Source organism: Crocuta crocuta, unplaced genomic scaffold, assembly GCF_008692635.1.
Source record: "Crocuta crocuta isolate KB4526 unplaced genomic scaffold, BGI_CrCroc_1.0 scaffold209, whole genome shotgun sequence".
NCBI classification, from domain to species: Eukaryota; Metazoa; Chordata; class Mammalia; order Carnivora; family Hyaenidae; genus Crocuta; species Crocuta crocuta.
In genome coordinates, this window is record NW_027551566.1 from 2269203 (window position 1) to 2284383 (window position 15181).

General features: G+C 41.7%; 1 protein-coding gene across 1 annotated transcript in view; it reads right to left on the minus strand.

The window, feature by feature from the left end:
- The window catches only part of CFAP61 (cilia and flagella associated protein 61), a 273021-nt gene that overhangs the window by 40269 nt on the left and 217571 nt on the right, over nt 1-15181 (minus strand). Inside the window, exon 24 of the mRNA XM_077750174.1 lies at nt 7718-7923. Coding sequence (XP_077606300.1) covers nt 7718-7923 — 206 coding nt within the window. The remainder of the gene's footprint in view (nt 1-7717; nt 7924-15181) is intronic.

The window sequence follows — 15181 nt, forward strand, 5'->3', positions numbered from 1 at the left end:
GGGTTCCTCAAGAAATTAAAAATAGAATTATCATATGATCCAGTGACTCCACTATTGGGTATTAACCCAAAGAAGATAAAAATAACTTGAAAAGATATATACACCCTTACATTTAGTGCAGCATATAGAAGCAGCCCATGTCCATCCATAGATGAATGGATAAATATGTGTTACATACATATATACAATGGAAGTCATGGGGATGTAATATACAACATGGAGAATAAGTCAATAATATTGTTATAACTTTGTATGTTGACAGACGGTAATTAGACTTACCGTGGGGATGATTTCATAATGTATAGAAATATCGAATCACTATGATGTACTCCTAAAACAAACAGGATATTGTACGCCAGTTGTACTTCAAAAACAAAAAAAAAGCCCCATACTTTACACAAAGCTCTATGATGTTCATTTCTTAACATTCATTCTTAACTATGTTAATGGATGGGTTTATTTTTCTTCCAGATTATAATTTCTGACATGCATATGTGAAGGGATATGTGCTGGCTATTTTAGGATGGTTCAAACCGATCTCCCCATTCATCCCAGGAAGAGTTAGTTCTACACAAATGTCAGAGTGGGAAGGAGGGAAGTGGTATATACTAGGAAAAAGAAAAACTAGTCTCTTAATCAGAGCAATATTACAAATGAAAATGGACACATACTGCGTTACATGGAATTTAGTCCCCACATTGGCCTATACTTCCAAATCTAAGACTGACTATCTCAGTAATAAGGGATGTTCAGAATGTGGGTTCAGCTTCACAGGCTGTGTGATCATATGAGAACCAGCACTGGGCAGGAAGCTGCCTGTTAGAAGAGGGGCGGGGAATGACCGGTGAGGAGCCCTAGACAGAGCATGTGAGCATGCCTGTTTGAAATCGCTTACTTTAAGAGGGTGGAGAAAAAGACTAATTAAATGACCTGGAAGCAAAGTGAAGAGAACGGACTTTGATTTCAGCAAATCATCTGAAAAAAGAATTGTATTTATAAGGGTATCAAATGGAACTGCCACTCGCCGAAATGAAACAGACAAGCAGGAACACGTTAAGCAGCCTACAGAAAGGCAGGTGGGTGACTTGGTAAATGGCTAACAGGGAAGTTTGCATTTTGGAAGAACGATTATCCAGCAATTCTTAGGTACACAGAAAGAAGAAATTGACAAACAGGAGTGGGCAGTCATCATATTTCAAGGAATTTTGATAAACCTGGAAAAATGGGCACCTAGAATTTAGTGTGTGACTTTCTACTGGACACAGCACGAGGCCACTGACTACGGAGGGGCAGAAAAACATTTAAGTCAGGATTAAATGACTCTAATTGGAGTCTAATAAGTGAATCAGGAGACAATGCATGTTGCCAGCATCCTGCCTTACAGCTCTGAGGACAGAGACTGCACAAGGCAGCTTTCCTGAGGGAGTAAGTTCTGGAGCTTCATAGTTCAAAAGGTAATGGCAGCCTTTTAAAGGGCTTGCTCAAATCCCATTTAGAATATTGTGCACAGCGGCACTTACCCACTAAAAATAGGCCATTCGAGTGTTCGGGGAAGTGTGGCGGGCGGCGAGGAGAGGGCCATGTGAGGGCAGTCTTTGAGAGCAGAGCATGTTAAGATGTGAAAAGAGGTGATTTAATCAAGGTTTGCGAGCATCTGATGGGCTCACACAAAGAAGCTAGGGCAAGACCTATTCACGCCGTGAGGAAAAAGGATGCTACAGGCTGTTAATTAATGCTGGGGGCGGGGGAGCGATTCGGTAGGCAAGACCCTGTTTTTGCAGGGCCATCCGGAAGCAGGGTAAATGAAGATGAGGCAGAGTTAAGAAAGAAGGCACAGGACATGCCTGGTTAGAGCCCCGCAGCAAAGACTTCTGGAGAAGCAGCCTCAGCCTTGCCTTTCCCCTCCATCCCGGGTCCCCAATTTGTGACTGCTCACCACCCTCATGGAAGCTGTGTCCCGAGGGAGGAACAGTATCAGCAGGGTGGACAGGGCTGCTCATTCTAAACACCGCCATGGGACTCGGCGGCAGGCGACCAAGTCTGTGATAGGCGTCTGTAAGCTTGCACATGTGAAGCTGCAGGACACAAGTGCTCCTAAGGGGAAGTGTGCATTCTAGTCACACATATGTTAAATGACTTTAAATGCTGAAATGAGCTCCATTCTTTTTCCAAATAGTAAACCAACTTACTGATGAATTTTTATCTCTGTCTTACACACGCAAACAGGCACACTCACATACACACACAGAGTCGCTGGTGGTGGGTTTGTTCTCTTCATTGTTAATGGTTTGTACTGGCACTCCGAGCTGAAAACGAAGAATAAAACATAGGTGGAATCCACGCGAGCCTGGGCCCCAGACCCACAACTGCACTGCTGTCCTCTGGCAGCGGTCCAACTGTGTACCATAGTGGCTGACTGCTCAGCCAGCACCACATGCCTCCAAGTCGCTCCAAGCAAGCCCCTCCACAGGCAGCCAGAGTCACTGCTCGTGAGGCCTCGACTGCTATAGCAATCTGGCCCTGTGGCTGCCACCATTCACACTGGCATCACCAGTGCCTGCTCTGTCTTGGTCCTTGATGAGGGGGAAGTGGAAGAAAGGATCCTGAGGGTTTCTTTGAATCCAAGGTTCTTGACATCATGTCTGTCTTGCAGAGGATGGAGTGGCTGGTTGATGGTCAGCTCCCCCCATACCCCGCCACCCCTGGGCACGGAGGATGGTGTCCCCAGATGTGGTAGACAGAAACTGGCCTGGATCAGAACAAGAGATATTGCTGATGCTGTCGAGGTCAGGGAAACAATTGGTAATCATACTGCGGCCAAAATAAGCTAAACCATTTGCCCTGCCTGCTTGCAAATAGCCTTGCCAGTCTGTCTGACAACAGACAGGGCAGGCAGCGGTGGGCCAAGAATTAGCACCGGGGCCTGGCAGCGTTTCATGGCTATTGAAAAGAATGTGGCCGCAGCTGCACGTACATGCTAACACACATATGGGAGTGACTGACGAGGCACGACGATGCCCTTGATACACCACACTCACACATGATCAGCAACCATCTTCCTGCCCACCTTGCTTCCTTCTTACAGATGTCAACTGGCACATCTCGACATGGCACGTTCTAGTGCTGTCTCATTTGCCATCCCAAATACTCACTCTTTGCAAATCAAATTAACTTTTAAAATTATTACTATCATCAGTTAACAGCTGTGCCCCAACTAGTGGTCCCAGGCTTACAAAGTCTTTCTGTTTCAACCACCACCTTCTTCCCAGGGCTTTTGGGCTCAGGGCTTTTGAATTTGGTCAAACGTGAAAACATTTTCTTTTCAGAAAAGACCTTTAACATATTGATCCCCAACAAGTAAAAATGTTCTTTAATAATCAACTGATTCCCTTCTAATTCAGATATTTTGGGTAAAGTTAAAGCAACAATAAAATCCTATGCACAAGCTAAGGAACAAATGTGTTCATTTTCTAAACACTTGTATTCTTCTTTATTTTAAATAAATATTGGAGTTAAGTCTACACAGATTTGAGGGAAAGCCTATGATTAAAAAACTTGATATTTTAGGGGAGCCTGGGTGGCTCAGTTGGGTGGCTCTGTTGGCTGGGCATCAGACTCCTGACTTCGGCTCAGGTCATGATCTCATGGTTCATGAGACTGAGCCCCGCATCAAGCTCTGGGCTGACAGTACCAAGCCTACTTGGGATTCTCCCTGCCTCTCTCTGCTTGTGTGCTCTCTTTCTGTCTAAAAATAAACATTAAAAAATATATAAAGAAATTTGATACTTTACTAAATTTCATATTATACCAAAATATAATTTATAATTAGAAGCATATAGGGGCACCTGGGTGGCTCAGTCGGTTAAGCATCCGACCTTGGCTCAGGTCATGATCTCATAGTTTGTGAGTTCGAGCCCCGCATTGGGCTGTGTGCTGACAGCCAGCTCAGAGCCTGGAGCCTGTTTCAGATTCTGTGTCTGCCTCTCTCTCTGACCCTTCCCTGCTCACATTGTCTCTCTCTCTCTCTCTCTCTCTCAGAAATAAATAAAACATTAAAAAGTTAATAAAAATGGAAGCATATAGGAAGATATCCTCAGACACAAAAAGTTTCAGGAAAAACAATAAAAATTCAAGCATGATAAAAATGCTTAGCAAGACAGTAATAAAAAGAAACTTTTTTTTTTTTAAAGTAGGCTCCAATGGCTAGTGCAGAGCCCAATGTGGGGCTTGAACTCATGACCCTGAGATCAAGACCTGACCCTGAGATCAAGAGTCAGACACTTAACCTACTGAGTCATCCAGGTGCTCCCCACCAAAGAAAACTTTCTTATCTGGATAAAGGGCATCCACAAATATATGCATGGCAAATGTCATACACTTAATATTGAACACACTCCCTTTAAGATTAAGAATGAGGCAAAGGTGCCTACTTCTGTCCTACCTTTTACTGCAAAGCTTAGTCACTGTAGTAAGAAAAAGAAACAAAAGTTACAAAGATTGGAAAGGAAGAAACAAACTGTCATTATTTGCAGATAATATAATTTTTCTATGTGGAAAATCTAAAATGATATATAGACATTATTTGAATAAATAAGGGAGTTTAGCCAATTTTCAGAAGAAAAATCATACAAAACTATATTTCTATGCACCATATAGCAGTAATCAAGAAGAAAACGATTCTTTACAACAGAAACAAAAAATACAAAGCAGTTTGGATTATATCAAACAAAAATTAAGAAAGCCATCATGGAGAAATTTTTAAATCCTAATTGAAAGATGTTAAAGAGACCTAAATAAATCAAGACCTATACTATGTTATAATTTAACATATGGGCTTAATATCAAAGATGTCACTTCTCACCAAATTGATCTAAGGCTCAATACATTTCCTATCAAATCAAGCTTCACAAGTTTACTATAAAACTATTGGAAGAGCAAAGGGACAAAAATATCCAAGACACTCTGAAGAAGATGAACAGATTACATTAAAATTAAGAATTTAATTTAATTTTAATTCTGTTAATTGACACCATGAAGTGAAAAGACAAGCCTCAAAATGTTAAAAATACATAACTGAGTTTGTATCCAGAGAATATATATAACTCCTGTGGATGAGTAAAAAGACAAACCAAAAGAAAAATGGACAAACGTCACAAACAGGCACTTCCCAGAAACTATCATGAGTGGACTATGAACAAATGAAAAGGTACTGAGTTGTATTACCAAACAGGGCAGGGAAATTAAAACCACAGGAGGATACGTTTTCACCCAATCACAAAGGCCACATTTTATTTTATTTTATTTATTTTATTTTTATTTATTTTGAGAGAGAGTGCATAAGCATGTGCAAGTGTGGGAGGGGCAGACAGAGATGAAGAGAGAGAATCCTAAGTAGCCTCCATGTAGTCAGCACAGAGCCCAATTCAGAGCTTGATGCCACCAAATGAGATTGTTACTTGAGCTGAGATCAATAGTTGGATGCCTAACTGACTGAGCCACCCAGGTGCCCCACAAAGGCCACATTTCATTTTTTTTAAGTTGATCTATTTACTTTAAGAGAGAGAACACAGGTGAGTGCGGGAGGGGCAGAGAGAGGGAGAGAGAAAATTCCAGGCCTGATGCTGTCAGTGCAGAGCCTGACATGGGGTTTGAACTCAATGACCCTGAGATCATGATCTGAACTGAAACCAAGAGTTAGATACCTAATACAACCGAGCCACTCAGGTGTCTCACGAAGGCCACATTTTATTTATTTATTTTTTAAAATATTTTTATTTATTTCTAGGAGAGAGAGAGACAGCGTGAGCAGGGGAGGGTCAGAGAGAGAGGGAGTCACAGACTGAAACAGGCTCCAGGCTCTGAGCTGGCAGTCAGCACAGAGCCCGATGCGGGGCTCGAACCCACAAACAGCGAGATCATGACCTAAGCGAAAGTCGGACACTTAACCGACTAAGCCACCCAGGTACCCCACGAAGCCCACATTTTAAAGTCTAACAGTGCCACAGATTGACAAGGCTGTGGAGGTATTCTCATATACTGCTGGAGGGAGTTTAAGTAGATATAACTACGTTGCGCAAAATTTCAGCACCATCTAGTACACCCAGGAGAAATTGTAGCACATGAGGTGTGCCCAAAATGCCCACAGCATTATTTGTAATGGCACCAATCTGGGAACAATTTAAATATCAATCAAACAGATGAATGAACTGGACAGTTGTGTAACGGAGTGTTCTACCTTGGGAAAACAAATGGACTCCAGCTCCATACATCACATGAATAAGGCCTCAGAAATCTCAGAAATGGTGCTACATGGAGGGTTGATTTTTTCTAGTTGGCCACGGAATCGATTCAAAAGCAAGCAAAACTAATGTATTATTTAGGAAATCATATATGTGTGGTACACCTTTAAAACAAGGGTTGGTGCTTGCTTTGGTATGAAGTTTCATTGAGTCACAGCCACATCCATTTGTTTACATTTTGTCTGTGTCTGCTTTCACACTACAACAGCAGAGCTGAGTACTTGTGATGAGGTTGTATGGCCCACAGAGCTGAAAACATTTACTATTTGGCCCTTTATAGAGAAAGTTTGCTGATCCCTGCTTTACAGGAAAGAAAGGGAATGATTAACCAAACCTCCGGATAGTTGTTACCTCCAAGGACACAGAGTGGGTGTGATGAGAGGGCTTCTAACATCCTGAAGCAAGGAATTATTAACAAAGGTGCGAGGAACATAGAATTCCAGTACTATTATCCCTTAAAGTGTACATACATGCTTTATAGACGTTTTTGTTTGTATGATGTATTCTGCAATTTAAAAATATTTTTAGGATGAATGAGAGATTGCCTCTGATCCTAGCAGTCATGCCCATGGGTATTGAGGACCCTGAAATTCTATGACTTTTGTTCTACATCTGTATCTGGTACTGGCTCTATCATCATCTTGTTTTCTGTAAAGAAAGAAGTTCTCCTAACCTTTCTAAGCAATAGACTATACCCAGCAGTAGCTTTCTACTCTAAAATGCTAGCCCTCTCAGAGGTACAGAATGAAAAAGTATCTTCACATTTGAAAAGACAGAGGCACAGATCACCCAATCTAACCACCTCACAGTGCAAAATTCCTTTAACAATATCTTAGGCTAACAGCCTCCCCCTTTGCCTGAGCATGTGCTAGGAAGAAGGCTGGGGTCTCAAAGAGCCTGTCTGTGGTTGTGGAATTCCCACCGGGACCAAGTGTTTCCATATCCTGTTCCCAAATCTACCTCTTTGATTTCTGACTACTCTTGGCATCCCAATGTTGAAAGGGACTCGAATATGATGGGCATGGAGGAGGGCACTTGTGGGGATGAGCACTGGGTGTTATATGGACACCAACTTGACAATAAATTATTTAAAAAAAAAAAAAGAAAGGGACTCGAATATCATCTCATCTGGGCCTGTGTGTGGTATGAAGCCTGTGCTTGGATGCATTTGAGATCCAGGCCTGTGTATGGCCATGGCGACCATGTGTGGACACATCAAGAGTCCATGTGACTCTCTACTCTCGGGCCAATGTTAGTGGTCAGATATTCTTTGGTATATTAGAATAAAATTTCTGCCACTCTAGCTTCTCCCATGGGTTCCCATTTTGCTTTCTGGTGCATCCCAAACCACAACCTTCATTCACAAGACATTATAAATATTGGCATTTCTCCTTGGCAAAGTGTAATGTCCAACTTACCTATAGAGATCTGGGATCAGTTTGTCATCGTACCGAGCACACAGGTTGTTGAGAAGTTGCTCATGCTGGCCAAATAAGCGGATGTAGTTGGAGGCAGGGAAAGGCACTTTAGAAAGGCATGTGATGGTTTCCACCATTTTATACTTGTTAATGTGTATCCGGAAGTAAGTCCCATTTTTTGCATTACCTGTTACTATTTCTGAACCCTGGCAGGGTGGGGGTGGGAGGGAGGAAGGGGGAGGTGGCAGGGAGACAAGGCGGGTAATCAGAAAAACAACATTAGAAACATTTCTGGACTTTGGGAACTTTATTATAGCAATTTAGTTTTCAAATATAATAGACAGGTTACATCTTATCACATATTGCAAATAATAGTAACAGATATTGACTAAACTCAACAGAAGCTAACCCTGTGTCAGAAACTGCATACTTGGACTTAATGACTAAATGTCCCTCAGGATATTTTAAACTGTGATTGCATTGTTCCCCATTTCAAAATCAGTTGCTAGGTTACAACCAATTCTCTACTATTCAATACTTCGCACAGCTAGTGTAAAGAATTGGGTTTATTCTCTTCTATGAGGTGTGTTAAGACTGTTCATTTTGTAAATTTTTTCACAGAACTATTTGAGAAAAACCTCCTAGTCAAAAGTGATCAGAAATAATCTCAGTTTTTTAAAAGTTTATGTAAGCAAAAGAAACAAGTGAAAAGTGAATCCTTGCAAGTTCAGATATTTGGTCACATCTATTCCCAGGAAGAAGGTTCAAGTTTATGGGAAGTACACTTGCATGTTCTGCAGGCTACTTGTTAGCTTGTAAGTTGTTAAAGGTGCAGATTCATGACTTTATGCTCCCTAGAAGCCGGCTAAAACTGCCACATGAACCAAGATAAAAAGGAAAGATGCCGCTCGATAAATCCCATGTCACAATCACTTTTTGTATTTCAGCCCCTAATGGCTACTGACCTACCAACTGGAGACATGCTCCCCACCAGCTCAGGCAACCAAACGGAGAACCCTCAGTGGAAAAACATGGATTCTTTTGGTGGTGGCTGAACCTCACTTTGCCCTTAGACTCTGAACTCAGTACACAGTTACATTCAATAAAGTTTTCCTGAGTGCATATAGATTCAAGCTTTTGCTCTGAACTTCAGTGTGGTATTTTAGAACTCCAAGGCAAGTTAGATTACACTGATTCCAAATATTTACTTAGTTCTGGACATCACCTGGGGATTCTGTCTAAACAAGGACACATGGCTTAACTGAATTTTTAAATAAATCAAAACAACTGGTAGGTGTTTGGGTATCCCATCGTGAAAACCCTAGGGAGGAATCAGCCAATGGAAAAGGCACAAGATGAAGAATGTCAGGTAAACCCTGGGCCAACCCCACATATGTGTGTGAAACTGGGTATTTGGGCGTCTGGGAGAGGGCAGATAAAGCTTCAGAAAGTGTTTGGGATTGGCATCTTAAGGGAGATGTAAATAGTCCATCACTCAAAGAGATGGACGGATACAAACAGGAAATTTACCTCCAGAGCAACGTGGAAGGCATCAGTTAACAAAACAAAGGTACATCCACACAATGGGATGCAACACATCCCACAAAAATTATTACTAAACTATATTTCACATCAGGAAAATATGTTCACAGTACATTTGATGCTATAGTAGTATAAGAAGTTGTGTTTTATAACTTGCACAGTATCATTCTATTTTTATAAACATACACAGTATCATTCTATTTGTTTTCTATCAACACTTTAATGAACTGTTCAAGTGGTCAATTTCCATGGTTGAGAGAATGGGTCATTTTTAGCATTTGTCTTTCTGTTCATTTGACTATCTGTAGTTTCTATTTTTTAAAAGTGACTATCACTTCTATCATGATAAAAAGTTATTTTTAACTACAGTGGCTGTGTTATGACAAGGAACCAGACTTCTGATGAACAAATGGACAGAGAAACAAAACAAAGCAGAAGGAGCAAGGGAGAAGGAAGGAGGAAAGTGGGGATGCAGGGAGGGAGGGAGGAGTCTGGTGTGGAAGAGTGAGGCTTGTCTGGACACAAGCAGAGTATGAAAAAGGCCATGCCTGAGCCACTGCTGTAGACTGCCCTCTCCTTATCTGATCATCCCCTCCCCCTGTGCTCCTGCCACAAGTATTTCTCTGGCCATAGATAGCCCCATAGTCTTTCTTCTATCAGGTGTGCTTCCTCAAGTCTTGACTTCTCAGGCTGAGCAATGAACCTTCTCAGAGTGCAGCATGTGAAATCACAGGGTCAACTTTACCGGACAGCCCATCATAGCAAAGGCTATTTCTGAGTTAAATACACAATGGAGCAAAAAAATAAAAATTAAAAAAAAATACACAATGGAGCTACGACAGTGAACAATGTGCCTTCCATGTGTGTTGCTAAGATTAAATATAAGATGTTAAGGGCCATATGGGGCGCCTGGGTGGCTTAGTCGGTTAAGCGACTGACTTTCGCTTAGGTCATGATCTCGCGGTTCGTGGGTTCGAGCCCCGCGTCGGGCTCTGTGCTGACTGGCAGCTCAGAGCCTGGAGCCTGTTTCAGAGTCTGTGTCTCCCTCTCTCTCTGACCCTCCCCTGCTCATGCTGTCTCTCTCTCTCTCTCCTAGAAATAAATAAAAATATTTAAAAAAAAAAAAGACGTTAAGGGCCATTTGAGTTTGGCACCAGCAGCTTTAGGCTTAGCTGCCCCTCTTCTACCGCAGGGGTGAGAAGCCCCTTTCTCAATAGGGGTGCCTTGATGGAAAGTTGAGGGAGTCTCTGAGGAGATGCGCCACACCCTCATCTTGGTGGTAGGGCAGCTGGGGGTCCAGAAGAGGAGGTGCTGGCAAGAGCCCTGCATAGATTTAGCACCAGGTTTCCCCAAGGGCTCACTGAAGGGCAGAGTCCACAATCCCACAAAGTCTCAGCCCCTCCACATTCTCTTTAAACCTTCTTTACACTGAGGGATTAAGGAAGGGAACCCAGGTATCGAGGGGCACACCTTGTGATCTGCACACGTAACAGACAAAATTTTTGACTTTGCAAAGGGTTTCACTTCTGCTCCCAAGGACTCTGTTTAGGAGTGCCCATTTGGCCAAGGCTGAGCACTTCAACAAGAGGGCCACAAAGACTTAGTTGGTGGTGTCTTGACAAGGTGGTTTTGTGGAGCCCTGCCAGGTTGCTGGCTAGAGTCAGAGCAGTAGGTATCCACCAGGGTCAGCCGGCTCCAGGAGGGTGATATAGTCAGCATGGCTTTCAGTGATTTGTTGTCATGGTATCTGTTTGGCGGGTTTTTTGTTTTATTATTTTTTTTTAATATAAAGATTGAATTACAATCTTTGGGTTGCCTCTGTATGCTTTTACACATTATAGCTATGAGGGCTTAAGAATGCAGAAAGCAGCCTCACTGTAGAGAAAAAAAAAATGACCACGCTGTGCTAAGATAGATAATCTCAACTATGGAAGTAATTTTGTCCATTTTAATGAGATTTGGCACTGTGTTAGCATAACCAGGGGGCCGTTCTGGGAATGTGGAATGCATCGAAATATTTTGCATTGACATTAAAGATAAGTCACCCACAGATGGGCTTCTTAGACACAAATTACTCCCGTACGGCCAAGCAGACTTCTCTAAATTTCTTAGGTCATTCCTAGTCATGGTTACTGACAGACCAGGAAAATCCGGCGAAGTCCAGGACTGTTTCTGTCTACCCTCACAGAAAATCACTCCACTAAATGATGACTTAAGGCAGCTTCCAGCCCTGCCACCCCAGAAAGGATTTTGAGGTAATGATGATTTCATATACTTTCCAATACTGTGGGATGTGTCTAGTTGCTTCCTTTATTTTCAGTATATAAGTAAATTGTTAGGAAATGTGGATCTTTTTTGTTTTTGAAATGTGGATCTTGAATTTAAGACTTTGATGGGGAAACTCATTCTAGTTTTTCCCCTCCCTTTCCTTTTCTTCCTGAATACAATTATCCTTTTGAGTTCCTTTATGATTTTGACAAAGGTTGGAAAATGGCTCTGGAATTCATGCCAAATGGAAGACACAGGAGTAATGAGACTTGATGTGCAAGAAATCAAGTCCCCAGCTCTCATGATGAACACGCAATTTTAAATTTGATGGTATCCAAGGCAGAATTTGTTGTGACAAATTTCTTTATTCCATGGTGTGTAAGCCAACAAAGCATGTGGACTGGAATCTGTAAATTAGTTTATTATGTAGGGGTCCCCTTTCTTCTTTTTGTCAGGTTACCTCTCAGAGAGCTCATGAATTACTAAAGTATCTTCTTACTTAAATATTCTAATTAGTGAGTGCTATAAAAGTCTGATAAAATTCATCTGCACATTTATTGTAGGAATAGCAATTCAGTTTCTCAAGTGAACTATTGTTCAATGGGCTTCATTCTCCATCAATTGGCTATATTTAGGTGACTGCCTGACCATTTTGGCAACAATTTTACTTAATCAAATGAATTCCAACCCCAAAAGATTGCCATGGAACCATCCTACATTTTTTTCTTGGAGAATAAAATGGAAAAAAATCTGTTTAGATCTTCTGTACTAATTAAAAAGGAGGCCCACCTGGCAAAATAGTTAATTAAAGTCAGGGGTCCTGATCAAATACTGTCATAGCACCAGCCAAAGAATCTATTTAAGTTGCATTCTTATTAAAACTCATTATCTAAAAAACCACCTTTTTAAGTTTTTTTTTATTATTAAAAACCTCCTCTGACTTTATTCAAAGAGAGAGCCAGTGGTTCATAAATAAATGACACTGCATGTAGGATATTACACAGTGTCCTTGAAGAATCTGGTTCTATTTGAAACCAAGTCCAATATTTTCCAGCTCTCGAACTTCATACTTGGCTCCAGTTATTTATCTATGATGACCAGAGTGCTCAGCCTTTGAACACAACGTCCGGCTTCATCTTATTTATCTAATGCCCCATGTCATTGGTGGCAGATTACATTTTCCAAAGATGGCCACAACAATATCCACATACTCATGTGCAGTATGGCCTTGACACTCTTCCCATCGAGAGATGACCTCTATGTCCTCTCTCCTTGAATCCCAATTAGCTGTGACTGCTCCAATAGATGGTGTGGAGAGATGACACTATGTGACTTTTGAGGATGGGTCATAAAAGGCATTGCAGCTTCCAGCTGGCCAGTGAGGACACTTACACTCAGAGACCTGAACCATCATGTAAGAAGTCTAATTACACTGAGGCCACCATGCTGTGAGGAAGCCCAGGAGACCAGGACAGCCTGGGTGTGATGCTCTGGTCAGTGCTCCCTGTGACTGAGTCAGCCCAGCCCAGGTGTGTACAAGCCTTCAGAGGATCCAACCACTGAGTCACAACAAATCCTTCTAGTCTTCCCATCTGAGGCTCTGGACAATGTGGGGCAGAGACAAGCCATTTCCACTGTGTCCTGTCCAAATTCCTTAGCCACAGAACCTGTGAGCAGAATCAAATGGCTGTTTCATGTTGCTAAGTTTTCTTATGCAGCAATAGACACTGTAACAAACACTATTCCCTATGATCCTTTCTTCATTTGTAAGAAAATCTGGAATCAGATCACATATAGAGGACATACATAAAAGAATCTAGGAGAGGCCCAAGGGAAATAAGTTTTAAATATATGGCATCTATTCTTCCCCTACAAGAACCAAGTTTCATTATTTATCTGGAACTATCATCAACAATAACATCCACCACTGACTGGTTACCTGTTTTGTTCCTTAAAGGCATTGCTACTTTATATGTGATCCCTAATCATACCAGAAATACAGAGAAGTTGTTGACTTGTTCAGAGTCCATGGGAAATACCTGGAAGAGTTGGGATTCCAATTTCCAGAAAGAAGAAAGGAGAGGAGTGAATAGCCTGTGCCATTTTGAGTCCATCTCCCTTTGAGGAATTCTCCAACAGCTTCTACTTATGTCTCATTGGCCATATGGCTAATCCTATTCTCAAGGAATTCTGGGAAATGTTTATTTTAATAAATTGGTCAGACCATTAGCTCTCAAAAATATTCAGGATAAGAAAATAGGCAACTTACAGTGTCTGCCTCACTGACAAAAAAGCAAATGTGACACATCTGAAAGGAAACCCCCAAATGACAACCCAGTTTGGGACCATCTCCTAGAGAATCTAATCTAAGAAGCTTGCCAACTGACCAACCACATTGTGTCCTTTCCAGTTACCTTCAATCCAGGGGTGTCTCACCCCCCAGCTTCTGATTCTCCTAGATGGCCCTTTCAGTGTAATTCAGGCAGGACAGAAGAACCATGCGGTCTGAATGGACATCCCAGACCCTAAGCAATGTATCTGCCACAAAGATGGTTAGTTATCTATTGGTGCATCACAGGTTACCCCAAAACTCAGCAATAAAGTGTCCTTCAGTAGATGAATGGAAAATTTGTGTTCTACCCAGACAATGTAATATTCTTCAGCACTAAAAAGAAATTCACTATCAATCTACGAAAAGACATGAAGGAAACCAATGCATATTACTAAGTGAAAGGGGCAAATCTGAAATTATACGGTATGATTCTAACTATTTGACATTCTGAAACTATAGAGACAGTGAAAAGATCAGTGGTTGTCAGAGGTTGTGGGAGGGACAGATGAATAAACAGAGCATATAGGAAGGAATTTTAGATCTATGAACCTACTCTGTATGATACTGCAATGGTGGATACATGTCATTATGCATTTGTCTAAACCCATAGAATGTATACCAAGAGTGAACTCTAAAGTAAATTGTGGACTTTGGGTGCCAATGAGGTGCCAATGTAACTTCCTCCATTGCAACAAATCTACTACTACGGTAAGGGGTGCTGATCACGGAAGAAGTTATGTGTAAATGGGGGTAGGGGCTCCATGGGGAATCTCACTACTTTCCTCTCAATTTTGCTGTGAAGCTAAACCTGCTTTAAAAAACAGTCCATTAAAAAAAAACACGTAATGCCTTAAAACAATAAACTTATTACTTCAGTGTTTGGGAGTCAGAAATTAGGTGTAGCTTAGCTAGGGGACTCTGGCTCAAGGTATCTCATAAGTTGTAGTCAAGATGTCTGCTGGGGCTGTGTCATCTGAAGCCTTGACTGGGGCTGGAGGATCCACATCTAAGGCAGCTATATCCCCCACGTGACTGGCAAACTGCCAATGATTGGTACAGGAATCTTTAATTCTTTACCACATTAACCTCTCAAAAGGACTGCCTGAGTGACCACACAACATGGTAGGAAGTGATCCAGGAAGGTGCAATTTGGAGCTATAATATGTTTCATGACCTAGCCTTGGAAGTCACACAGTTATTTCCACAATATCCTACTGGCAACACAGGTCAGCCATATACTATGTGGGAGGGGGGTCACACAAGGGCAAGAATACTAAAGAGCAAGAATCATGGGGCCATTTTGGGGGCCTACTACCACGGTG